At 39.6% G+C, this 27,035-nt stretch overlaps 2 protein-coding genes across 3 annotated transcripts in view; one reads left to right on the top strand and one right to left on the bottom strand.

Moving 5' to 3' along the window:
- LOC137070743 (lysosome membrane protein 2-like) overlaps positions 1 to 27,035 on the top strand; it is a 132,641-nt gene that overhangs the window by 52,264 nt on the left and 53,342 nt on the right. The gene's annotated exons all lie outside the window — the stretch shown is intronic.
- Positions 5,003 to 21,474, bottom strand: zgc:158260 (uncharacterized protein LOC571389 homolog). Of its 2 annotated transcripts, none has more exons than XM_067438141.1 (8): positions 21,292 to 21,474; positions 20,462 to 20,834; positions 7,689 to 7,846; positions 7,054 to 7,231; positions 6,796 to 6,975; positions 6,598 to 6,696; positions 6,397 to 6,474; positions 5,003 to 5,165 (listed from the first exon to the last, which is right to left on the bottom strand). In XM_067438141.1, exons 1-8 carry the CDS (start codon positions 21,333 to 21,335, stop codon positions 5,070 to 5,072), a joined length of 1,206 nt encoding a protein of 401 aa, XP_067294242.1. In that variant the 5' UTR covers positions 21,336 to 21,474; the 3' UTR covers positions 5,003 to 5,069. The 2 variants fall into 2 exon arrangements, with proteins under 2 accessions (XP_067294242.1, XP_067294243.1); XM_067438142.1 differs by having other exon boundaries at positions 6,598 to 6,693.

The raw sequence follows: 27,035 nt of genomic DNA, 5'->3' as shown, positions 1-27,035 counted from the left end.
CTAGGCAATCAAAAATTTCTTCTGAAGAGATCACTTTATATGATAAAGCTTTTAAGCTTTTTCTCTTATATAAACATTGATCAATTACTATTAAAATTATCTCACAAATATTTGCTAACTCAATGTATTTTTTACAACTGGGTAATTATGTTGCAATAGCTTACACACAGCACAAGTAAGCTTGATTTCGAATGGTAAATTGAACTTAAAAAGACGACTAAACAGTAATTACATAAGAACAAATAAACATATTACAAAAAATAGCACAAATAAATAAAATAGAATAAAATATATAAATGAAATAGACTGCTTTTTTTCAGGTAGGTCTAACATTCAGGTAAGAAACTGAATTAAAAAACGCAAAGTGGCTAATTAAATTTAAAATAACATTGGATAATGTTTTTTGTAGTTTGACTTTGAATAACAAATGACTGCTGTCCCTTTAAGAACTGCCGCACTCATGGATCCTGAACACTGTTCCTATTACTCATTCTTCATTTCTTCCTGAATTGTTTACGACTGTGTTTACATTAATACTCTTCAAGATGTGCACTGAGAATTTGGTTGATTGTATTTGACCAATAATAAGCTGGAAAAAGAAGCAAATATTTGCACTTGTATGTCAGAGGCGGCTTTATTACGGTATGTGTGTGTGTGTGTGTGTGTGTGCACGCTTCAGATGTGAGAGCTTGAAATCTGAGGGATTCGTAGAATTGTGTTTTATTTTATAAAAAATTAGATATTTTTTATAAAATATATTTTTTTGTCTGTCTTTTGAAAGTCTAGGCAATCAAAAATTTCTTCTGAAGAGATCACTTTATATGATAAAGCTTTTAAGCTTTTTCTCTTATATAAACATTGATCAATTACTATTAAAATTATCTCACAAATATTTGCTAACTCAATGTATTTTTTACAACTGGGTAATTATGTTGCAATAGCTTACACACAGCACAAGTAAGCTTGATTTCGAATGGTAAATTGAACTTAAAAAGACGACTAAACAGTAATTACATAAGAACAAATAAACATATTACAAAAAATAGCACAAATAAATAAAATAGAATAAAATATATAAATGAAATAGACTGCTTTTTTTCAGGTAGGTCTAACATTCAGGTAAGAAACTGAATTAAAAAACGCAAAGTGGCTAATTAAATTTAAAATAACATTGGATAATGTTTTTTGTAGTTTGACTTTGAATAACAAATGACTGCTGTCCCTTTAAGAACTGCCGCACTCATGGATCCTGAACACTGTTCCTATTACTCATTCTTCATTTCTTCCTGAATTGTTTACGACTGTGTTTACATTAATACTCTTCAAGATGTGCACTGAGAATTTGGTTGATTGTATTTGACCAATAATAAGCTGGAAAAAGAAGCAAATATTTGCACTTGTATGTCAGAGGCGGCTTTATTACGGTATGTGTGTGTGTGTGTGTGTGTGTGTGCACGCTTCAGATGTGAGAGCTTGAAATCTGAGGGATTCGTAGAATTATGTGCGCTATATTAAAAAAAGCGCTATATAAAAAAAAATGCAGTCCATGTGCAATCCCGCGCGAAATTCAGACCGATCACACACACTAACACTAACACGCTGTCGTAAGGAAAAGTCCAGCAGAACGCGCGTCCGTCGTGTTCAGAGGGTTAACCGGGCTGAGTGAGAATATGCGGCTGCGCGTCAACTCGCTGTCAGTCAGAGAAAGAGAGGAGAGGAGGGCGCAGCTGGGATCGATACTGTAGAAACTGAGCAGGCTATTGTATATTTTCAGATATTTCAGTATCGATATTTTTAAATATTTTTATTTCAGTTTCGACCCAGGCTTTTTAAAAGTGAAATAAATCCACACTTCAGAGCGCCGTTTACCGGACTTCCATGGCTAAAAGAACAAGCGGGCGCGCACCGGAAATCAGGTGGCCATGGAAACCAAAACTTGCGTGTTTGGAACCGAAGATCGGAACCGAAAACACATTTTCTAAACGATTCCGATGGAATCGTTATTTTTTAAACGGTTCCAAGTTGGAACCGGTTCTCGATGCCCAACCCTAGTTCACAGTTAAACTGGGTAGACGCACAGAGAAACGCTGGGGCATCATATTCAAATGTATGACCACATGCTGCATACATCTTGATCTCTTGGAGAACATGGACACGGATGCTTTCTTGATGGCACTAAGACGATTTGTCTCACGCCGTGGTAAGGCATATGAGATATTGGCTGATAGAGGCACTAACTTCTGGGGTGGAGCCACAGAACTCCAGGGAGCCTTTGCATCATTAGAGGTTCCACTCAGAGAACATCTAGCAGGTCAAGAAATAACTTTCCAGTTTAACCCTCCACACTCCCCACACTTTGGCGGGACCTGGGAGCGAGAGATACGGTCAGTGAAACCTGCCCTTCAGGTAGTCTTGGGCAATCGAACAGTGACTGAAGCCGTTTTGCGCACAGTACTAGTAGAAGTTGAGGGAATCATCAACTCTAAGCCACTCAGCTATGTTTCTTCAGATGTTGCCGATCCAGACCCTGTCACACCGAATCTACTGCTAATGGGTCGTCGTGATGCATCACTCCCCCAAGCAATCTACTCATCTAGTGATCTGTTAGGTCGAAGACGGTGGCGACACAGCCAAATCCTAGCTGATCCCTTTTGGGTATGACTTCCAGCTTATTGATGTTATTTACCATCCCCTTTAAGAACTTGCGCTTTCCCCTTTAAGAACATGCGCTTCATACACTGCACGCGACGGGTCGCGGTGAGCCTCTAACTTTAAAGCTGTGTGCGTTCATGCAGAAAAGTAAGTTAGTTTATAAATTCTTGTGGAAACTTACACATGTTAATGATACTGATGTTGTTGGGATGTTGTATTTAACCTTTTAAGAGTATATTTGCCTAATATGACATTCTTTTGTCAATCGACCTCAGAAAGCTAGCGTGCTATATAAAAAACCATGTGCTACAGTGTATTATTGTTATATTAATGTACAGATGTTGTTCTGTAGGCCATATTAAGATAATTGGAAATGATACATAATCATAATTGTGACTGTCAACGATTAGCAGACACTTGTTTATCTGTTTGTTGAACGTATGTATGTCTGTTTATGGGCAGGATGGAAAGTTTAATATCTTCATGGTGATTGTAATATCATTTATCTAATACAATTTTCTGTATGTTTTAGACCACACACACACATACACACCCGTGCCCATACATACAGAACCCCCTGTAATTGTGTATTGTATTGAACCCAATTGCTCACCAATGACCTGTATCCAAGTGCCCAACTTTATTAAAGTTTTTGGATGAAACTCTCCATGCCCTTACTCTCTTACCAGAGTCTCCAGTCCTCGAGGCCTATCTGAACGATCCAGAGGTTCCTCCTCTACAGAGCCAGTTCTGACTGCTCTCGTGTAACCTCCATGCACTGCTTTGGTCTGTTAGTGCTGCATGAGGTCGAACCAAGCGGCAACCTCCCGCGATCTCTCTTGAAGCCAATACGGAAGTAATGTAAACTGCAATTCCTCAACTGGCCACTAGGGACAGGCTCCAGAAGAGAGCAGAATCTCATTGAGCCCCATGTTAAAATTCTCAACTTTAAAGCAGAAAAAAACATGTTTACAGCCTGGTACAAATTGTGGTTTTGGCCTATAAGGCTAATTTTGATCTTCATGACAACTCTGAGGGGGGTGAATTTTTTTTATAACTCATTCGTTTCCGTTATATAAAGCCTTAAGGTTCTGCATAATTAAGGGCGTGGTTACAAGTGGATAGCCATTTATTCGCCGTCTATAGTTATTGCGTCACCTCAGCTCCGCCCACATCCCGCCTTTTTGCCCATTTTCTGTTATCCGGGAGTGACACGCGTTGACTCGCTCACAAGATGGCAACGCCCAGCTCGCCCCTACTTTAAGCTTCAGAACGGCTTATCAGAATCCTATGGGTGACGTCACGGACACTACGTCCATATTTTTTTACAGTCTATGGGTCGAACACGTCTAATAACAACTGACCCTTCGCTTAACCCGCCTTCAAAATATTACTTACTAATTCAACTGTTGCCATCTACTCTTTTTAACTGGCAAAAAAAATTGGACAAGTTCAGCTCATTAGTATGGCAGAAAGCTTTAAGGGTTACTTCAGCGATTAGCATATGGCTTTGTATCAGTAGAAACCCTGGAGTATATTCAAATGATTGTGCTTTCCCCTCTCATATCCCCCTGAAACAAGGGATTTATGCATTTTATTTCTGAAAAAATTCCTCCCCTGACACAAATTGACGTTATTTGCGTCATCGTTGGAATTTTTGGCCAGAGGCTAAAGACTACAGCCAGCAGAGAGAGCTATTTCCATGTTTTCAACTCGCACATGGGGGATGGAGATCGCACTCACAGCACAGCTCACAGCTGCAGGGATTCATTTAAACGGATGCTAAGCAATGTAAGTGTTTTAAGTTCTTGAATTAAATTTCTATGAAAGTTATGCTTCCAAAGGCATGAACTGAAAACGTGCCAGACTGAACACGCGTTGTGAATGTATGCTGCGAGCTCATTCAGCTCATTTATGACGTTAAAAGTAATCTGACTCCTGCAGAGCTAGACACGTTCAGTATTTAATTGTAGTGTCTTCTCTAACTCAGTCACAGTAATCCATTAGGTGGCTTTGGGAATGGCCTCACAGGGCAGCGACGCATTCTGGGAATTGTAGTCTTTCATCCCCATGAGACAATACATTTTCTGTCTTTTCTCAGTCTAGAAAGCACCAAATTCAACAATAATTTGTTATTGTTGAAAGAGAAGACTTTAGAAAGAATCCCACCAGGATGCTGAGAACACAGTGTTTGTTTTCAGTGAAAGTTTTATGAATGAATAAAGAACTAGAGGAAGAGAGATCTGTGCCAAATACGCCCTAATTGTATTTATTTGTTTTTTGATCATGAAATAACTACAGAAATCTGTCTTGGGGGTCAAATGTTCCATTTAATATTGAAAACTTGAACAGCTGATGCATGAATGTGTGAAGTATTTTATTTAATAAAACAACTAAGGGAATATTATTTAAAGAGTTTAATACACAGTTCTCCCTTTAGGTGATGATGATGATGATGTGGGGCCTCTGATCCCGTTCTTCTGTTCATCCCCAGAGAATACAGCACTGAGAAACTACACAAGGACATTAATAAAATAATTTATTGTAATTTATGTAATTATGTCTAAATTCAAAATATATATTTCACATACTTAAAGGGGGGGTTCAAATATTGAGTTGGACGTTTGATGGAGTATTTCTGTGTCAAAAATACTTCTTTTGGTTTCTCACAAGTTTTGGAGAGTTTTTTTCGAGTACGAGTCCACTTGACGTCAACGGGCCGGAATGTCCTTGTATGAGCCGTACGGGCTCTTCTCCTGGAAGGGTGCGTGACCAGAGTGAGAGAGAAAATGCATCCCCATAAACACTGCTCTCACTGCTGTCACAGGACTTCACGAAATCAACAATGTTACCAAAGAAGTGTGTTCTTGATGGAGCGGTCCCAACGATAAAGGTTCATGATCCTGCTTTGGAAGCAGGTGGTGAGTAAAACTGCTACAAATGTCTATGTTGTTGGCTATCGTCGCGTAAGTAAACATCAGGAAACAACACGATCGTGTATAGTTTATTTATCAATGGAGCATGCGATGTATGGTGTGTGTTTAAATACATTTGTTTAGCCGACCAATATAGGTGTCAGTTTTGTTTATTGTAAAACCACCCAAACATAAACCTAGGGGACGTTCTCACAAAGCATGCTTCTTTATTCAAATGCCCTACTCCAATGTTGCTTTTTATACACTATCTGATGTGTAAACCCGTTTTGCTTGCTACTGCTAAGGTTTAGTCACATATAATAGTCCATAAACCAAATCATGTCATCATAAACCACGAGTAAACAAATGCAAATGTTGACAAGCCACTAAATACAGTACATACCACAGAGACGGACGTCCTGCTGTTGTTGCTTCTCCTGTTCAATTTATTTTAGCCTTTGGATCTGATTCTGGATCATATATGTATAAGCTGAATCTGATTGATAGCCATGGTTTATTTCTTTTCCACGCTTGACGATGTCAGCTTTCAGACGCTCTCATGCAGTAGCTGCGCGCACTCGTCATTCTTTAGCTCCGCCCACATGATACGCCTCCAGCTGCTCAATTTTTTCCGGAAAGACTCGGTACAGCCTATCTTTCTTTTATAAATATAATAAAACTAAAGACTTTTCGGAGATATGAAGGATGCAATACTGCTTTATAGGTACTCAAGATTGACATGAGATGACTGAAACTGAGTGTTTCCCCCCCCCCCTTAAACTAAAAATATTTATTCAGTTGAAGTTGAATGTGAAGACTTGTCAATTACCCTTGGCATTCTTGTTCCCTTTTTGATAATGAACTCTCTGAATGCCTGAATGCCGTGAATCTGCTTCAGATCCTTATCCTAGATGACAGGAAAATATGAATGGATCTCCAGCAACTAAATAAGGGATCAGACTGGTTTGCCTCATCATCAGCTGTCACATTATTTGCTCTTTTTATACTTATTAGATGCTATAAAAGTCACCTGTTCACTCAGCTGTTCCTCAAAGTCCAGACCCCCTGTGATCTCTGCCAGGGCTTGAGGATCTTTGGCAGCCTGGGGTCTGTTGAGTTTATAGGCCTGCTGTACAAACATAGAAGAGACTTGTTAATCAGCAATCACAACATTTTGGGTCAACAACACAAAAGTTATGTATTAAGAACAAAAAACAATGTCTCCAACCTGAATCAACTCCTTAACATACTGGTCTTTATGCTGATCCTCTATAGAGCTTTGAAGTTTTGCTATAGTTTGATTGGAATCTGTCTTGTTAATAGGTAAGGTTGCATTGGGTTTCTTCTCATAGTCACTCTTAAACAGGTCCAAAATGGTTGACTGTGTCAGATCACTGCTCTCTCCACCCTGAGAAAACATTCATATAATGGAATATCTACCGGCCTTCTGATACTGAATTTTAATTTGTACATGATGAAATATTACCAGTGAAGAAATCCATTCACAGAAGAGTTTGGTAATCATCTGTTTGTCGTCTTCTTGTGCTACATCACTGTGTTCAACACTCGCCGTCTGGTCTTCTTTGACACCCAGAGTTTCTTTGAGTCTCTGCCATTTATAGGGATTTCTTGGTCTGGCATCTTTACATTTCTCCTTTTGAGGTCTTGGGAAATTTAGGAAGGGTATCAGGGAGAGCCCGATTTCACGAAAATGCTTATAAATAGTATGAGTGTGCACTCTTGTGGAATGTATATGCCAAAATGAGTTTTGGCGTGCCTGTGGTACGCAGTTTTTTGCGTGCATATTATACGCGCGAACCAACCACCCCACCACATCCATCCTACCCAAAAGCGTGTCATATACACGCCATAAAGTGCGTATCATATGCACGTGAAAAACTGCGTACCATAGACACGGCAAAACTCATTTTGGCATAAACATTCCACAAGCTTGCACACTTGTACTATTTATACTCGCATTACCATGTGATCGTGTTGTAAATTTAACATTAAAACAGGAATACTGTTTTTAACCTGACATTGTGACCTGTTCCATTCCAATGGAATGGGGTCAGAACCAAAACCAGAAACATGCACAAAAGAAGAGGGAAGGAAAATCACTTGATGATGATGGATGGTTTTATTGTCTCCAGAGTTGAGAATTCCAATTGTGCTCGGTTTTCTTCAAGATGTTCCATTTCCTTTGTTGGAGAGGTCATGGACAATTCTTCCTTCACACACATATCAGGATCCAGGACTGACAACACCTGGTCAAATAACTGTTGAAAAAATGTGTAGGCATTAGCCCTATTCAGATGGTAATTGTTTCTCATGTAGACGTCTGTAAAAATAAATTTGCATGCCACCTCAGTGATAAAACTTTTGCATTCGGATGCCGATTTATTCACGTGGTGGAAGAGAGAGTTTTGTGATCCGCACCTGGGAACACTGCTCACGTGGTAAGTCGAATGATTGTCTGCTGTGAAAATATAATTAGCTTGGAATAATGTAAATAAAATCATATTTAATTTTATGAATGGAAGATGTCATTTTAAAAATGTGGAAATGAGCGGAAATACAATGCTGCAAATTTAACCTACATAACTATTAGGGTTTTTCTTCTCTTTTGAGCAGTGGTGAAAGATTATTCTTGAATACTTTACAGCATTTCTGTAATAAAAGTGTAAGCTAGATCTTTAAAATGCATCCAAATTACAGAGAAGCGCAACGATATGGTGTTCTGCAGCAGTCAAAAAGGACATTCGGACGGCAATTAAATCACCACAAGAACTTGGTGTTTGTCAGAAAACACTAGGTAATTCGGCCGGGGATTTTTACGTGGGTGGTGGGAGAAAAACACTAACATTCTGGATTCGGATGGCAATAAAATCACAGACTAGACTCTGTAAATGATGAAAATACCTTACAACCCCACGAGAAACAATTACCGTCCTAATAGGGCTCGTGTCTATATTTTACATTGCAATAAATTTTCCTCAATGTATAATTTTTTGCTTCGTCATCTTTCATATTTTAAGTTGCTGTTAGAGATTCTGCGCCACTAGCAGCACCAAATGGAATCACAAAACCGTTTCCAAACAAGTTTCCCAAACTCTCCCACAGCTTCCTGTGGACCCTTTTCATATTTCTAGGATTCTCAGAATTTTAAGTCATCTTCGTTAAATAATCGTCTATAATGGTGAATGGGAGACCATAACAAATATGTTTGTTTGTGTGTGTGTATGTGTGTGTGTGTTCTCATTTGCTCACAAAACCAAGAAAGAAAAAAAGAAACGTACTACATTAGCATTAACATTAGAAACCTCAGTGTTGACTAGTTGACTAGTTTTTGTGGTTTAATGTAAGGGTAAAATAACACTAATAATACGGTTATAAATGTGTGTTGCATAATAAAATAGCCCAGATATTAAAGTCCCTAGGAAAATTAATAGTTTTTGGCTTTTATTATTAATGTATTAAAGTCTTACTGTTATCTATAAGTTAGTGTGCTCCAAAACAATTTCAAAATTTGCATTTAGAAGATAAGTGTTCAAAATGCACAGTCTCTCAGTTCCTCCAATATGGATCAGTGATTTTGATTACATCACTTTGCAATTCAGCTTCTCATCAGATTTTCTGTCCAATCAAAGGCTTGAGAGTCTAAAGCGCCCACCCCGAAATAGACACTGATGTTGCTAAATTAGATCATCTAAGATAATTAATTTACTATTTTCTAAATGGTGGATGGCACATAGTTCACTATATATGGGATAAGGGAACGATTCATACAATTCATGTTTATTCTGTGTAAATATGATTTCCATTTGGTCGAATGAAGTGTGTTAAAGATTCTAAATATTCAAAAATATTCTGAATTCAAAAAGGCTCCTGTCCAAATCCACGCCATTGGCAGAGCCAATTAGATGTTTTCTTTTTGGCTAAAACGAGTGGTCCATTTTCGATAAATTTTTTTTGTCTGTCAGAAGGGTATGAAAAGTCCTCACGTCCCCTGCACAGTCTGGAACATGACATTTGTGTCCATGAGCTGCTGTTTTCGCTATCCTCAGGTGTCTTGTTTACCTGCAGAACTCCCAATGATTCGGCTCTGTCAGTTCCACCTCACAATGAACATGTTCGGACAGATGCAAATATTGGGGGTGTACATATTAATGATCCCAGCGATTGCGTCACAGTTGCCGTTATGTTGAGAATCACTTATTTTTCCATGGTGTTTTTTGTCACGTTTTACAGGTCTGTGGAGGTTGTTCTGATTTGTGGTGTGCGTGTGGGTATGTACGTCAGTGGTTGTCATGTGTTGCTGGGCAGATTAGGATCGCTGATTAGCGATCAGCTGCAGCTGCGACTTGTTTGCGTGTGTGTGTATATATTGTCTCTTTGTTTGTCAGTCCTTGCTCGGATCGTTCTGTTGTGTTTATGCTCACGCTCTGCTCCTTGCAGTCTTGCCCTCCGTTCCTGAGGTTCCTGTGCATGCTCTGGGAATGGATGTTCCTGTTCATGATCCTGCCCTCTGCCAAAGTGGATGTTTATATCTGCATTGAGTTCTCGTCTGCATCTTCGTATTGGATCTGCCCATTGTAGTCCCTGTGCTGCCAAGGACCATCGTCTGCATCCAATTCTGTGACAATACCTTGTTGAACGTTCTGCTTTATTCCTTTTACAATACAGGATTTGTACTTGCATTTGAATGAGTTTTCCCGATCCGACCAAGATGGATTCAGCAAGTGGTGAGTGCAGAAATGTTATGGCTAATAACAATCTTCGTATGGACCAACAGGAGGAACAGTTACTCGCTGCTGGGCGTGCGGTGCAGGTCTTGGCGGCACAGGTGTCAAAGGTTTCTGCCCAGCTCCGTAACATCAAGGCTGACATCGACAGAGCGCCCACTGTGCCAACCCCGCCGTCTGTTTCCCCACCCGTGACGCAACCGTTGGCTGACCGTGTCCAGCACGAGATTATCGGGTTGGATTTGCCCACAGCCCTGGATGGACTTATTGAGCTAGCGATCAGAGTCGACAGCCGTCTGCAATGTCGCATTCAGCAGAGGCGGATTCATTCCTACTCAGAGGTCGGGTTCGTCAGAGACACGGTCAGTCCACTTCAAGATGGGCAGATGGGCAGGTGGGCAGAACCCGACTGACCAGGGAGGAGAAGGCTCATCGGAGGAGAGATGGACTTTGCCTTTACTGTGGAGTCAATGGTCACTTTGTTTCTAACTGTCCGGTAAAGAATCAGAGCTCGTCAATGGATATGAGGTTATTGACGGGTGGTGCTTTCTTTCGAGAAATCCTCTTCTTCTACTCTCCTCCCGGTCAGACTACAATGGGCCTCTTTTTCTCACACCTGTCAGGAGTTGGTGGACTCTGGAGCAGAGGGGAGTTTTATTGATGCGGCCCTGGTCGCGCAGCTCAAGATTCCGGTGGTGGATTGTCCCAGACCCATTTAAGTTCAGGCTTTGAACGGCCAGAACATGCCTTCGGTCACCCGCTGCACGGAGATCAGACTGTTTTTAATGGATTCTCCACGGGTTTCGGTGGTGTTGGGCCATCCCTGGTTACCCCTCCATAATCCCCACTTTGACTGGCAGAATAGCACTGTTCGGGGTTGGAGCAGCTTTTGTCATGCGTCTTGTTAAGTGTCTGCTTGTTCTTCCGTGTTGTGTTCTGTGTTTCAGGAGGAGTCCATGGACCTGTCAAACGTGCCCGAGGAGTACCTGGACCTGAAGGAGGTGTTCAGTAAGTCTTGGGCTGCTTCTCTTCCTCCACATCGTCCCTATGACTGTGCTATAGAGTTATTTCCAGGTACGTCACCGTCACCGCCTCCACTCCGGAAAGGGAGGTCATGGAGAAATATATTTCTGATTCTTTAGCAGCCAAGATCATATGCCCTTCTTCTTCTCCTGCGGGTGCGGGGTTCTTCTTCGTGGGTAAGAAGGATGGTTCCCTGCGGCCTTGCATCGACTATCGGGGGCTGAATAACATCCCAGCAGAGAATACCTATCCTTTGCTGCTGATGTCTTCAGCTTTCGAGCGGCTGCAGGGAGCTTCCTTTTTTACGAAGTTAGATCACCGCAACGCTTATCATTTTGTCCGCATTAGGGAGGGGGATGAATGGAAGACTGCGTTTAATTCCCCCAGGGGGCACTTTGAATATCTGGTCATGACTTTCGGGCTGTCCAATGCTCCCGCGGTCTTCCAAGCACTTGTCAATGATGTGCTGAGAGACATGGTCGATCAGTTCATATATGTTTACCTGGATGACATATTGATTTTTTCTTCGTCTCTCCAGGAACATATTCAGCATGTCAGACAAGTGCTTCAGAGGCTGTTAGAGAATGGGCTTTTTGTCAAGGCAGAGAAATGAGTGTTTTATGCACAGTCGGTCCTGTTCTTGGGGTTTATCGTATCGTCCGAGGGAGTGCGCATGGATCCCGATAAGATTCAGGCTGTGGTAGATTGGCCAACCCCAGATTCCCACAAGGCCCTGCAGAGGTTCCTGGGGTTTGCCAATTTTTACCGGCGTTTTATTCGCAACTACAGTCAGCTAGCTGCTCCTCTGACTGCCTTGACCTCCACCAGGGTAACGTTCAGGTGGTCGAGTGCAGCTGAAGCTGCATTCTCTAACCTGAAAAGTCGCTTTGTTTCGGCTCCCATCCTAGTGACCCCTGATCCTTCACGTCAGTTTGTGGTGGAGGTCGATGCGTCAGAAGTGGGGGCTGGTGTGGTTCTTTCCCAGCGCTCTTCCGCGGACGGTAATATGCACCCCTGCGCGTATCTTTCTCATCGATTGTCACCCACCGAACGTTGGCAGTTAAGTTGGCCTTGGAAGAGTGGCGTCACTGGTTAGAGGGTTCGGGGGTTCTTTTATAGTCTGGACCGATCACAAGAACCTAGAGTACATTAGATCTGCTAAACGCTTGAACTCTAGGCAGGCTCAGTGGGCTCTTTTTTTTTGGTCGTTTTGATTTTTCCATCTCGTACCGTCCGGGCTCTAAAAACATCAAGCCCGATCCCGATCTCGAATTTTTGATCGTTCCAAGTGTCCTTTTTCTCCCGATTCCATCATACCGGAGAGACTGGTCATTTCTGCGGTCGTCTGGGAGATCGAGTCGAAGGTCAGCACTGCCTTACAAGGGGTAATGCCTCCGTCCAGTTGCCCAAAATCCAAGTCGTCTTTTTGTGCCTGAGAACTTGTGGCCAGAACGTTATCTGTTGGAGTCACTGTTCCAAGATTGCTTGTCATCCAGGGCTTAATCGCACCAAGTTTTTGGTTAAACAGCGGTTTTGGTGGCCTTCTATGGCTCAAGACATTTGCGATTTTGTTTTGGCCTGCTCCGTTTGCGCTGTTGGTAAGCCTTCCAATCGACCTCCAGCGGGGCTCCTTCAGCCGCTGTCTCTCCCTTCGAGACCCTGGTCCCATATTTCGCTAGATTTTATCACTGCCCTCCCACCCTCCCAGGGCAACACAGTGGTTTTAACCGTGGTGGACCGGTTCTCGAAGGCGGCTCATTTCATTCCCCTGCCCAAATTACCGTCTGCCAGGGAGACAGCGGTCACTGTCATTGATCATGTCTTTCGCATTCATGGCCTCCCGAAAGATGTGGTTTCTGACAGGGGACCCCAATTCGTGTCCAAATTTTGGAGGGAATTTTGTCGATTACTGGGGGCGAGTGTCTGTCTTTCCTCTGGTTATCATCCTCAGAGCAACGGTCAAACGGAGAGGGCCAACCAAGATTTAGAATGAGTGTTGCGATGTTTAGTGTCTCAGGACCCTTCCTCCTGGAGCCAGCAGCTCTCTTGGGTTGAGTACACGCATAACTCATTACCAGTATCGTCCATGGGCCTCATTCCGTTTGAGAGTAGTATAGGGTACCAGCCACCTGTTTTTCCGAGCTTGGAATCCGAAGTCGCGGCCCCCTCCGCCCACGCCTTCGTCCAGAGGTGTTGTCGCACTTGGAGAAAAGCTAGAACAGCTCTCCTCCGGGTGCGAGAGCGCACTAAGGCTCAGGCCGATCGCAACCGGTCAAGGCCTCCCGAATACGTCGTTGGACAAAAAGTGTGGTTTCCTACTCTGAATATTCCTCTCCGCACCGTCTGTAATAAACTGGCTCCCAAATTTATTGGCCCGTTCACTGTCACTAAGATCCTTAGTCCAGTGACAGTCCGCCTCAAACTTCCTCCGGTGTACAGGAGAATTAAGCCCGTTTTTCGTTCCCCCATTCTCGTCTGCATCTTTGTTCTGGATCTGCCCATTGTAGTCCCTGTGCTGCCAAGGACCATCATCTGCATCCAATTCTGTGACAATACCTCGTTGAACGTTCTGCTTTATTCCTTTTACAATAAAGGATTTGTACTTGCACTTGAATCCTGAGTTTTCCTTACAGTTTTTCATGCATAAGATTTACATATGAAGTAGGAGGCAATGGTGCTTGAAGACTCCCTGTATGTGATGTCCATGTACTAAACAATTATTATTTTACTATGGCAAGGTTAATTCAGTTTATTATTCTAGGACACCTTTAAAATGTATTAATTTATTTTTGACTGTAGAAAGAAATACATGAACATGTATTGGTGAGTAAATTATCAGAATATTTTAATTCTGAAGTGAACTTGGGGAAACCAGGGATGGTTTAAACATGAGTCAGTTGTACCAACTCCAACATATCAGTAGATCAGACAGAGAGTCTGAAAGCTGGAGGGATCTGAGTGATTGCTTCTGGCTGATTGATTGTTCCTGATCGATTGCTTCTGTCTGTCTGCCTGCTGCTGCTGCTGCCACCACAGTGTTTGTAGCTCTGTATAGCTGTGTTTGAATCTCTATTTGATATATTTTCTTTGTAATCTACACTGCTAAATATAACTTACTCATCACCATATAGTGTTTAATATAGCCTATCAATTTAAATTTGACATTACTAGCTTTTAATCTAAATCACTACCACACGTTAGCTTTTCGCTAGCCTGGTAGCTTTCCATCCCAGCATCCGGGTCTCCTGTTTTCTGAGTTCTTTAGACAACTGTGGTGAGTTGGATTATTAAAAAGACTCCATCAGACAACTGTGGTAAGTTTTGGATTCATCAACAAATACGGTAAGCCATGTCTTCTTCTCCTGTCATTGTCACTTGCACTGCATGCTACATGTTTAGCATATCTATCTCCGTTGGCGAACAGGGCTTCACATGTGATAAATGTAAGGAATTAATCAGGCTGACGGAGAAGATTTCAGATTTAGAGACACGCATCCAAGCTTTATGTGAGAGTAGTGAGAATGTAACAGCTTTAGATACTGCTTTGGATGCGACTAGCTTAGTGAACACTCATTGTTTGGTTCCGGCTGAGCCCGCGCAGCAGGGCTGGGTAACGATGAGAAAGCATAGTCGCGGATCAAAAAAACGCTCTTCCGTTCCGATTAGAACATCAAACAGGTTCTCCCCACTCAGTGATGCACCCACTGAGGATCCTGTTGAAAGTGCCCTAGTTATTGGCGATTCTATTACACGGAATGTGAAAATAGAGACACCAGCCACCATAGTCACATGTTTACCGGGAGCCAGAGCGCCTGACATCAAAGCAAATTTAAAAGTGCTGGCTAAAGCTAATCGTAAATTCTCTAAGATTATTATTCACGTTGGCACTAATGATGTTCGACTTCGCCAGTCGGAGATCACCAAAATTAACATTAAAGAGGTGTGTAAACTCGCAAGTACGATGTCAAAAGCCGTAGTTTTCTCTGGTCCTCTCCCTGCGAAAAGGAGTGATGAAATAGTTAGCAGATTATCATCACTCAATGGCTGGTTGTCTAAGTGGTGTCTGCAAAATAACATAGGGTTCATAGACAATTGGAAAAGTTTTTGGGGCAGACCTGACCTGTTGAAGATAGACGGCATTCATCCCTCCTGGGCTGGTGCTGCTCTTCTCTCTAGTAATTTGGCACATAGTCTTAGAGCTAAACCTTGACTCACTGGGGCCCAGGTCAGGAAGCAGACAAACTGGCTAAACCAACCGTCTGCTAGCTGTCTCACGTCACCAAAGTCAGCTAAATCCCAGCACATAGAGACTCTTTCACCTAGATATTATCATATAGAGACTGTGTCTGTTCCCCGAATTAGTAAATACAAAAAACCATCAAAACCATTCAACAGTAAAAATTTAATTGATGTCCAACAAATAAACAACAGATATAATACGGATGAACAATTGATAAAGCTCGGGTTGCTGAATATTCGATCCCTTTCACCAAAAACGCTTGTTGTCAATGATATGATTATAGATCATAACTTAGATGTGCTGTGCTTGACAGAAACCTGGCTAAAACCTGACGATTAAATTACTTTAAATGAGTGCACCCCCCGAGATTATTGTTATAAACATGAGCCACGTCTGAAAGGTAAAGGGGGAGGTGTTGCTATAATTTATAATAATTTTTTTAGTATTACTCAGAAGTCTAGTTTCAAATATAATTCCTTTGAAGTTTTGGTGCTTTATGTAACGTTGTGTAGTGTAAATGATAAATCCTGTCTGACATTTGTGTTGGCTACTGTATACAGGCCACCAGGGCACAATACACACTTTATCAAAGAATTTGCTGGTTTTGTATCAGAGTTAGTATTAGCTGTAGATAAAGTACTAATTGTTGGGGATTTTAATATCCATGTAGACAATGAAAAAGACGCATTGGGATTGGCATTTAGAGACATTCTAAACTCTATTGGAGTTAGACAACACGTATCGGGACCCACTCATCGCCTTAATCATACTTTAGATCTAATAATGTCACATGGAATAAATGTTGATACTGTTAAAATTCTGCAGCAGAGCGATGACATCTCAGATCATTACCTAATATCATGTATACTTAATTTACCTAAGGCTGCAAAGCCATCCCCTCGCTTCAAATATGGCAGGACGATAACCGCTGCGACTAAAGATTGCTTTGTACATAATCTTCCTCATCAGTTCCATCTCCTCAGCATTACAGATAGCCAAGAGGAACTTGATGCTGCAACAGAAACTATTGACTCTCTCTTTACTAGCACTTTAGACATAGTTGCTCCCCGGCGCTTAAAGAAGATTAAAGCAAATAATCCAACGCCGTGGTACAACGAGCACACTCGGGCCCTTAAAACAGCAGCCAGAAAAATGGAGCCCAGCTGGAAGAAAACAAAACTGGAGGTTTTTCGCAATTTGTGGAAAGAGAGCATGATTGCATACAGAAAGGCCATAAAAACTGCTAGATCTGCTTATTTCTCAACTCTTTTAGAAGAAAACAAACACAACCCTAAGTATTTATTCGATACAGTAGCTAAATTATCAAAAAATAAAGCTTCAGCTTCAGATGTTTGTAAACAACACAGCAGTAATGACTTTATGAACTTCTTTACTAGTAAGATTGATAATATTAGGAATAAAATTATAACCATGCAGCCGTCTATTACAGTATCACTTCAGACAGAGCGCTGTAGTGTCACTGAGGAAAAATTACACTCATTCACTACTATAGGAGGAGAAGAATTGGCTAAACTTGTAAAATCATCAAAATCAACAACATGTATGCTTGACCCTATACCGACTAGGCTATTAAAAGAGATACTTCCAGAGGTCATAGATCCTCTGCTTAATATCATTAATTCATCTTTGACATTAGGATATGTACCGAAAACTTTTAAGTTGGCTATAATTAAACCACTTATTAAAAAAACGCAACTTGATCCTAAAGAATTAGTCAATTACAGGCCAATCTCGAATCTACCGTTTCTATCAAAAATACTAGAAAAGGCTGTGTCTTCACAATTATGTTCCTTTTTAGAAAGAAATGGTATATGTGAGGATTTCCAGTCAGGATTTAGACCGTATCATAGCACTGAGACTGCTCTAATTAGAGTTACAAATGATTTACTCTTATCATCTGATCGTGGTTGTATCTCTCTATTAGTGTTACTCGATCTTAGCGCTGCATTGGATACTATCGATCACAATATTCTTCTGAATAGAATCGAAAATTATGTTGGCGTTAGTGGAACTGCTTTGGCATGGTTTAAATCATACTTATCTGACCGTTATCAGTTTGTAGCAGTAAATGAAGAGATGTCACACCAATCACAAGTTCAGTATGGAGTACCGCAAGGCTCAGTGTTAGGACCGTTGCTTTTCACCCTATATATGCTACCACTGGGAGATATCATTAGGAAACATGGTGTTAGCTTTCATTGTTATGCTGACGATACTCAGCTCTATATTTCCTCACGCCCTGACGAAACCTACCAATTCACAAGATTAACGGAATGCATAGCTGATATAAAAAATTGGATGAATAGTAATTTCCTGCAACTTAATTCAGATAAAACTGAATTTTTAATTATTGGACAGAAAAGTTCCACAAGTAGTAACCGAGAATACTGTCTAACACTTGATGACTGCTCTGTCAAGCCCTCGTCGTCAGTGAGGAACCTGGGTGTGCTCTTTGATACCAATCTTTCATTTGAAAGCCACGTTTCTAGCATCTGTAAAACCGCATTTTATCATCTTAAAAATATATCTAAATTACGGCACATGCTTTCAATGCAAAATGCTGAACAGTTAGTACATGCGTTCATGAGCTCAAGGCTAGATTATTGTAATGCTCTACTGGGTGGTTGCCCTGCTCGCTTAATAAACAAACTCCAGCTAGTCCAAAATGCAGCAGCTAGAGTTCTTACTAGAACCAGGAAGTATGATCATATTAGTCCAGTTCTGTCAACATTGCACTGGCTCCCTATTAAACATCGCATACATTTTAAAATCTTGCTTATTACTTACAAAGCACTAAATAGTTTAGCTCCCCGGTACTTAAGCGAGCTCTTAACGCACTCCATCACGTCTATTGCGGTCTCAAAACTCTGGCCAGTTGATAATACCTAGAATATCTAAATCAATTGCAGGCGGTCGATCCTTTCCTATTTAGCTCCTAAACTGTGGAATAGTCTTCCTAGCATTGTTCGGGAAGCAGACACACTCTGTCAGTTTAAATCTAGACTAAAAACACATCTCTTTACTATGGCATACACATAGAACATTTTTAACTTTCATTATTAAATTCAATTGACTGATTGTTAGGCTGCATTAACTAGGTCAGCCGGAACCGGGAACACTTCCCATAACACCTGATGTACTCGTTACATCATAAAAAGAGTGGCATCTACGCTAATGTTGTCTCTCTGTTTATCCCGAGGTTTATCCCGGATCTGGGCCCTGTCCGGATCGGATGGTGGACCTGCCTGGACATGACCAGCTCATCCTGGAGTGTCTGCTGAGCCGTGTCAAATGGTGTCTCCTCCGAATTTGCCTCACTGGCACGACATGCTCAAAACCCGTCTTCGGCGCAATAATTCCGATCTTTGATGTATTCATACTCTTGTGTAATCGACGCACCATCCCATCATTTATTTCCAAATAAATCTGTCTCTTCCGTTATACCCTGAAATTTTGAATATTCCAATTTAATATGATTTCTGACCTGTAAGGTTGCCAGAATAATAATCTTACACGGTGTGTTAATAGGCCAGAGGAGAACTGGCACCCCGACTGAGTCTGGTTTCTCCCAAGGTTTATTTTTCTCCTTCATGCCCTGATGGAGTTTTGGTTCCTTGCCACTGTCGCCTTTGGCTTGGCTTGCTCAGTTGGGGACACTAAAAATATGATTAAAGTTATTCAACTTATTATACAAATAAAATGTATGAATTAGGTCTTATTTAATTCTATAAACTTAAATACTGATCTGCCAACATTGTTGCTATATGATAAATTAAACTAAGCTGATAACATTACTGTTTTTCTCCAGTACGACTGTACAGCCAAATCTAATTTTGTCGCAATATTATCCTATTTGACACTGTGAAGCTGCTTTGACACAATCGTGATTGTAAAAGCGCTATATAAATAAAGTTGATTGATTGATTGATTGATTGATATCCAATCAGGAACCAGTTACAAATCATCTAATTCGCTTTGCACATGCTCAGTTTAGTCCTTATTCCACATGGGATAAAGTAGAGCTCTGTGGCAGACATCGCAGATGTTAGTGTAAAAAAACTATTTTGACATTAGAAAGTTACTTTTTTTACTTTTTTTATATTTGTTACAGGAATTTCTGCTTTATAGTTTAACACCTCAAATTTAAATTATGTTTGTTGTGTGTCTGTGTAGATATTTGTCATCCAAGTTGTTAGTGCTAATGTTTTAGCTGTTAGCTGTAAGGTGGGCTAGTTCATGGCTAGCCTACATGACTCTGGGTTAGTTGTAACAGCAAGACTCGGGTTAGTTGTAACAGAGTCACACACACACAGGGTTACCAAACGTACTGTTTTCCCAGGACATGTCCTGTTTTCAAGTTCTGTCCTGGCCCTAATATAACAATTTTCTATCCATACAGAGGAGTAAATACATACTTTGAGTAAACTTCGAGTATAATTTGAGTATCTCATTGCCGGGCTAAGTGTCCTGGTTTTCGGTAATCAAAATATGGTCCTCCACACACACACACTTTCAAGTGTTCAATTTCAATATTTTACTATGGCTAATGCTATGACTGACAGTAACAAAGATGCTTACACACATAATGTTTGTGTTCAAGTTCAATTTATTATGGCCAATAACTATGACTGAGATTGAACCAGACTATGGGGTGAATTGTAAATTTCACTCCTCGGGTTTGAAACTAAACCATGCATTTTCTGTTTGTGTTACAAAGATAATAGTTATCTCATTTAATAGCAGACACTTGTAACTAGTTTGAATCACATTTTGAACACACTTGCTTAAAAGTACCCTAAGATATAGACAGAAAGGTAAAAAATGTTACAACCAGGTCTCCCCTACTCCTTTAAATGTGGTATTACCTCTGTTGTCATAGCTCTCTCAAGATGTGGATACAGGGCCAGGGGGTGTTGTTTGAGTTTGTGCTCGACAGCATCAATAAACTCACGCTGAGCTTGACTCTGGGGATTCTGCTTCGTGTAACACACTTGATTTTTACTCAGTCTCTTCTGCGGGAACTTCACTGAGCACGCGTGGTTCAGCATCCCAAAGACTGCAGGAGTGGGTCCACACTTAGACTGGATGAAGAGCTCTTTACTGACTGTCGGGTAACCATCTCTAAAATCATCCAGGCCCGGGGACAAAAAACGCCATTTACGACTATCCAAAGACCCAGATAACTGTTGATTTTGCTTCAGATCCCTAAGATATTTAGTCTTTAGCCGTTCCTTAAACCTGAAGAGAAAAACAGAGGCGTGGTCATTCCTGTTATGCAGTACCAGATGAGCTCAGTAAAAAAAAAAAAAAAAAAAAAAAAAAAAACTTCTGTTGAAATTTGAGGATGTATTTATAAAAGGGAACAGAACACTTATTTTCAAGCTTAACGTTAGGTAGGCTAATGTTACTGAGTTAATTACAACTTGATGTTTGAAAATCAAGCAGGTTTTTATTTTTAACCTCTAACGTTAGCAGGAAATAAAGAGTCATAATAGCTTACAGAGCTTTACTTTAAGTTGTAAGTGAATATTTAGAAGATACCTTTTTATTAAACGTTTTGAATAGTCAAAAAATGGGGGAAAGAACACCTACTGGAATATGTCTAAATAAATGTCCAGTTTTTCATGTTAGAAGTTAGTAAGTTAACGTAACATTAACTTACACTATTTCATTTAAAATGGAGTTCTCAACTTACCAGGGGAACTTGATGTTTTCCACTTGTCCAGTTTTAAAAGACATTTCGCTCGTCTGAATGCTTCTATACTATCTTTAAAACGATTCGTTTTCTAATGTGTCTTATAAGTTAGTTTACAAACAAAACGTTTTTAAACTATCCCCATGTTTGGACGCTAGAGTGATCTGATCTGCGTTGGTTTGGTTGTCATGGCAGCACAACAGACTGGCGCTTTTGGTACTTGTAGTTCTTAGTGACTGAAGACGAGGGACGTGTTTAAACCACAAGAGGGAGCTTTGTGATAATAGCCTACTGCAGATGCAATATGTAGTATAGCTCAGGGTTTTTCAAACGTTATGATGCCAAGGACCCCCAAATATGATGTACCTTTTAAGAGGGACCCCCTTCCTAAAATCCACCTAAATATGTGACCCTAGACCACAAAAACAATCATATGGGTCAATTTAAACATATATTTGCATGGAACATGATCTTTACTTACCCTAATATCCTAATGATTTTTAACATAAAAGAAAAATTGGTAATTTTGACCCATACAGTGTATTTTTGGCTATTGCCACAAATATACCGTGCGACTTATGACTGTGCAGTGCACGGTCACAATTTTATGTATAAAAAAACATTTAAACTGTTCGATAGTGCCACATTGTGTGACATTATAAATACAACATATGGTTTCCAAAGTGTATATAAATGGATTCATTATCATTAATATATCAGTCTATAAATGCCCCCTTAAGAGAAGAGGGTGGAAATTGTTTTGCCTTTGAGTTTTGTTTGACATTAATGATTTACACTTAGCAGGATATGGAAACAGAACTTTTGTTGTTCCAACCTCCCAGATATCATTAAACCAATGATCCATTAGTTCAGTCGAGTTTGACAAAATTAGTTAATAATAATTCACAGTAACTGCGTTCCAACTAGGTACATCACACTTTATCCAAGTGGACGGTTAATTACCGCAGGGAGGCACGGAGGATGCCCTGTTCTTCAGGAAGTTCAGTTTTGTTTATGGAACAGCTGGACTGTTAAAGTGGGGAAAAAATACTGTCAGGGTATTCCAAACAATACAATAATGTCCTCTGGATGAGGAAATGTAAATATCCTCTGGAGAACACCATTTTAGAATAATAAAAACTTTCTCATCTAATCAGTTTGTGTGTTTTTTTACATTGGCTCCGGGGGGAAAGTAGGCTGCACTGCTGTTAGAAGTCCTCGCCCCACTTTATATTAGGTTGCCTTATATGTACTTACATCAAAAAATAAGTACAGTGTACTTACTGTGTTCAAATTGTATTGCAAAACACTTTTGCTGATATTGAGGTGGGATACGGGTAGAGTTAGGGACAGTGGTGGTGTGTGTAAATTTAAGGGTATAGGTTTAAGGGAAGTGCCAACTGTGTAATTACAAATGTAACTACAGAAATTAATTACAGACATAATTACATGCAGTTTTTTTTGTTTAATGTAAGTACAATGTAGAAACATGTATGCACACAATAAGTGCATTGTATAAAATTATGAATTACAATGTTATTACATAGTAGTTATAGCCATCTAAAATAAAGTGGGTCCGAATTAAATTCTGGCAGTGGGTCAGCTGATTTTTTGAAATATGGAAAGGAGTGCATTAAGTGCTCAGGGAGTGGATAATGATCTCTTAAGAATAAATAAGTGGAACCCAGAGCCCTGGAGCAGAATTTGTATTTGTTTCATGTGCCATGCATCACAGGATCTCACACATAGCTGTTCTGAGGTTAAACTTCACTTACAACACTTACAACTGGCATCTATAGTTTAATGGAAGAACTTTCATGGAACCCTTCCATTGAACAAAAGGCTCCTTGTAAAAAGGTTTTTAGATTATTGTTCTCCACTCTGAGAATTTTTTTTCTTGTAAGGTTCTTTGGAAAACCCAAAATGGTTCACTGCTGCAATAAAGCATTTTTGGAATCATTAGAGCTTCTCATCTCCCACTGAATGTGAAACATATTTCACAAATTACTTTGAATTTATTCTGTGGATATTTTGTGTATTTTTTTTTATTATTTTGTTCTTTTGTGTTCACCAGAAGAAAGAAAGTCCTACAGGCTTGGAATGTCAGTGAGTACATAATGACGAGTTTTCATTTTTGGCTGACCTTTCCATTAAACTTTAAGTGACAATTATGTACAATGTGACAAACAAGCTTCCAGTAACTGATAGGGAAGTTTATCAACCCCCTTTCCCTTCCCAAACAAAATGAATGAAGGCTGGGTAATGGCATCCAAACTTCTCTGGCTTTTTTCAGAAATATGACGTGTGCATGACACCTGCAATGGGAGCTCTTTTAAACATTTGCAAGAGTAAACAAAGTGAATTTAAATGCAGAATTTGTTCTGCACACATGTACTGTAAAACAAACTTCACAGACTGTTCAGAATTAACGTGGTGGCGTGACTGCTCCAGGAATCCGTGTGTGATTTGAGGGTGTGACTCCTTCACAGCCAGCAAGGAGTTGAACATTTAGATCAGATCATAGTTTATTCATCTGTTATAACATGTGCACACCTTCAACTGTTAATTCATTCCTTAAATGATCTCTTGTAAAGTCAAACTAAACATCAAGATAATTATGTGCACCACAATCCACGAATAACCTTTTACAGGCATCTTTTTTTTTAATGGGAAAAGGTTCTTTATTTTTAGTAAAAGAAAAAGATTCTTAAATGTAAATTGGTCAGTACGATTTTTTTTACTTGACTAATTCAATTGATCAAGTGGAGAGATTTATAATGTTACAAAAGATTTCAGATAAATGCTGTTCTTTTGAACTTTGTTCATACAAGGTTACTCTGTCCTTGAAAGCTGTTTGATAGCATGATCATATTTTATTGTCAACCAAAGTTGAATAAAAATCATACAAGTTTCTTGAGCAGCAGATCATCATATTAGAATGATTTCTAAAGGATCGTGTGACACTGAAGACTGGAGAAATTATGCTAAAAAATCAGCTTTGTCATCACAGAAATACATGATATTTTAAATTATATTAAAACATATTGGAAATTGTAATATTTCTAAATATTGCTGTTTTTACTGAACAAATAAATGCAGCCTTGACCCCAGCCTATTGAACAGTGTAGTGTTCATTAAATTGCTCCTGGGTGATTAATTATGTTTTTCATTGCAGAAGTCAAATCTGTGATATCTTTAAAAAAGAAATGCTGGAGCAGCAAGAGCAGGAATTTGACTGTGTGAGAATTTTCCCCTGAGTGGGAAGTTTCCTCCATTAGCACAGACTCAGGAGAAATTAGCCAAACAGAAAACACAGAAGAAAGCTGGTAATTGTTAACAGGGAGATTTTTCCCCTGGGTTTGGTGCTGCTGCTGAGACAGGTAGAAGTGGGCCGCCTTACAGGGGCAATGGAATTTCCTCAGAGCCAAGCCCTAAGTATTTATCAGAGCATGTGATGTGCCAGAATCTGGGGAGCTCTAGTTTCCCACAAAGGACAAATGCCTTATGTAAGTTTTGAGACAAAGCACACAAAGGAGGAATGGTCCCTTTGATGGTCTGTCTGTTAAATGGACAGCAAATATAAATGCCAAACGACAATAGAACATGATCATTTCACTTAGAAATATGCCCTTTGCACTCCAATGTGGCGTGTATTAACAAAATACAGTAAAAACTAATATCTTGAAATGTTGGATCAATTTAAAATAACTGTGATGGTAACGCTGTATTTTCCACATCATTACATCAGTCTACAGTGTTGCATGATGTTGATTAGGCACTCGAGAATTTTTATAAATTATTATTATTGTTATTAGTTGAAATGTAATGAAACTTTGTCTGAAATTAAAAACACTCATCGAATTATTCTAGCAAACATCCTTCAAGGACAGAGTAACAGGATAACACAAATCATCAGGGGAGCTAAGGTTGGCAGTCGACAATGACAAAGAGAGGAAACATTAAATTTGGGAACAAACAAATCACTTTTTTTGTTTATCAAAAGGTCCTCCCTAAAATGCACTTGTACGTTTTCCAGACATTCAAGGTAGCGGAATTATTTTAATGGCTTTCAGCTTCCCAAAACATGGACCTCTGTCCTTGGGGGGATTCTAAAACCATTTATACCACTGTAAAAAAATAAATTGAACTTTTGCAGTACAATGGACTTGGATGTTTAAGTTATTTCAACTTAAATTATGTTAAACTGACTTTAAAAAATGAGTTACATCTTGTATAACTAATAAAAACAAGTTTAACATTTCTTAACTTATTTTGATGAGTTAAAACAATGTAAAAATATATGTTGTCATAACTTATTGAACATATAATTTTTTACAGTGTAGCTGGATTGTTCAACATGTGTTTGACATTTTTCAAAAAGCACCAAATATTCTCATTAAAAAAATTGTAAATAGAACAATGGAGTACATTTTACAAGAAAATACGATTTGTTCAACTTTCTTTGTTGTTGTTTGTGCAATTAATTTACAATACTAATTTGTGAAAAATTGTGTCTAATTTCTGCTAGTTTTATACCATCATCTAGATCTTTGGAAAGTCCACATTCACTCCCTCTACTGTCACTCCTTTTTTTTAAACAATGGTTTGTTGTAGTTGTGTAACTTCTCTTTCAGCCATGAGAGATCGACTATAGCTAAAACAAAGAACAATACAGGACAAACATCTATATTTTATATTTTATTGATATATTATGCATGTAGGGAATAATTGATCACAACACTTAGGGAAATTGTTTCTATTTTCTGTCCTTAACCATCTTTTTCCCTCTTTCTCATTTCTTTGTGACAAGCTCAAATGACCCGCAATTGCAGTGTTCTGAAAAGGGCTTTTTGTGGCCTCGGTGAGCTGTAATAGAATCTCACAAATATAAATTCAGCATTCTTTTCTTCCCATTGTACTTAATGGCCTGAGGCAACATCAATCACATCTCCTGAAAAGGTCTGGCTCTTCTCACCATACTCCCACAGTCATTCCTTAAATGTGGTCTGCACCAGCCCATCCTGGACGGTGCCAAGAGCCTGTTGGGAGCTGAAACAAACATTGTACCATCCTGTACAGAGCAGCATTTCCACACTGTCTCCCAATGCAAACTCCTGCCTGCTGAGGGATTGATGACGCTTCAGATAATGTTTTATGTATTGTATTTGTTTGTAGTAAAATAACTGAATGTTTAAACACTGAACACAATGAGAAAGATAAAATATAACAATATGGTAGGTTAAAAGTCCATTTATGGTGGGTTGAATTACACATTTGCATGATCCCAGGTTTTCTTATTATTTACAAACCAAATGATTTGAGTGGAGGAACTGGTTTAACCACAGCTTTTATATTTGTTTTTGTAGTTTTCCCAACACATATGCGGTCCAGCTGTCAGATGCCAACTTTCTCATTCACATGCAGTTTTCCACCCTTCATACATAATTCAGAAGATTGTACAAAGTGAATCCTTTTTTAACACAAACAAGCCAGACTGTAAGATAAATCAGTCACATTACACAGGCATTACTGTTACAGGTCATGATGTCATGATTTACTCACCTTTATGTCATTCCAAATCTCTATGTCTTTCTTTATTCTGAAGATATTTTAAAGAATATTTCAATGCGATTTCACCGTATTTTACAAAGTGGCTATTTTGTATGAATGTGTGCATTGTGAAACATATGAAACCATAACATTTGGGGGGGGGGGGGGGGGGGGATAAGCCTGAAGGTACTCCA

Source organism: Pseudorasbora parva, chromosome 3, assembly GCF_024679245.1.
Source record: "Pseudorasbora parva isolate DD20220531a chromosome 3, ASM2467924v1, whole genome shotgun sequence".
Classification (NCBI taxonomy): domain Eukaryota; kingdom Metazoa; phylum Chordata; class Actinopteri; order Cypriniformes; family Gobionidae; genus Pseudorasbora; species Pseudorasbora parva.
Note: the sequence above shows the minus strand (reverse complement) of the source record. Positions and strands in the feature narration are given on the sequence as shown.

Coding starts and splice junctions, on each gene's coding strand:
- zgc:158260 (XM_067438141.1), bottom strand. CDS start 21,335: ATGTCTTTTAAAACTGGACAAGTGGAAAACATCAAGTTCCCCTG. Junction 6,976..7,053: donor GTGAATGGATTTCTTCACTG/GTAATATTTCAT, acceptor ATGTTTTCTCAG/GGTGGAGAGAGCAGTGATCT. Junction 6,697..6,795: donor ATGTTAAGGAGTTGATTCAG/GTTGGAGACATT, acceptor ATGTTTGTACAG/CAGGCCTATAAACTCAACAG.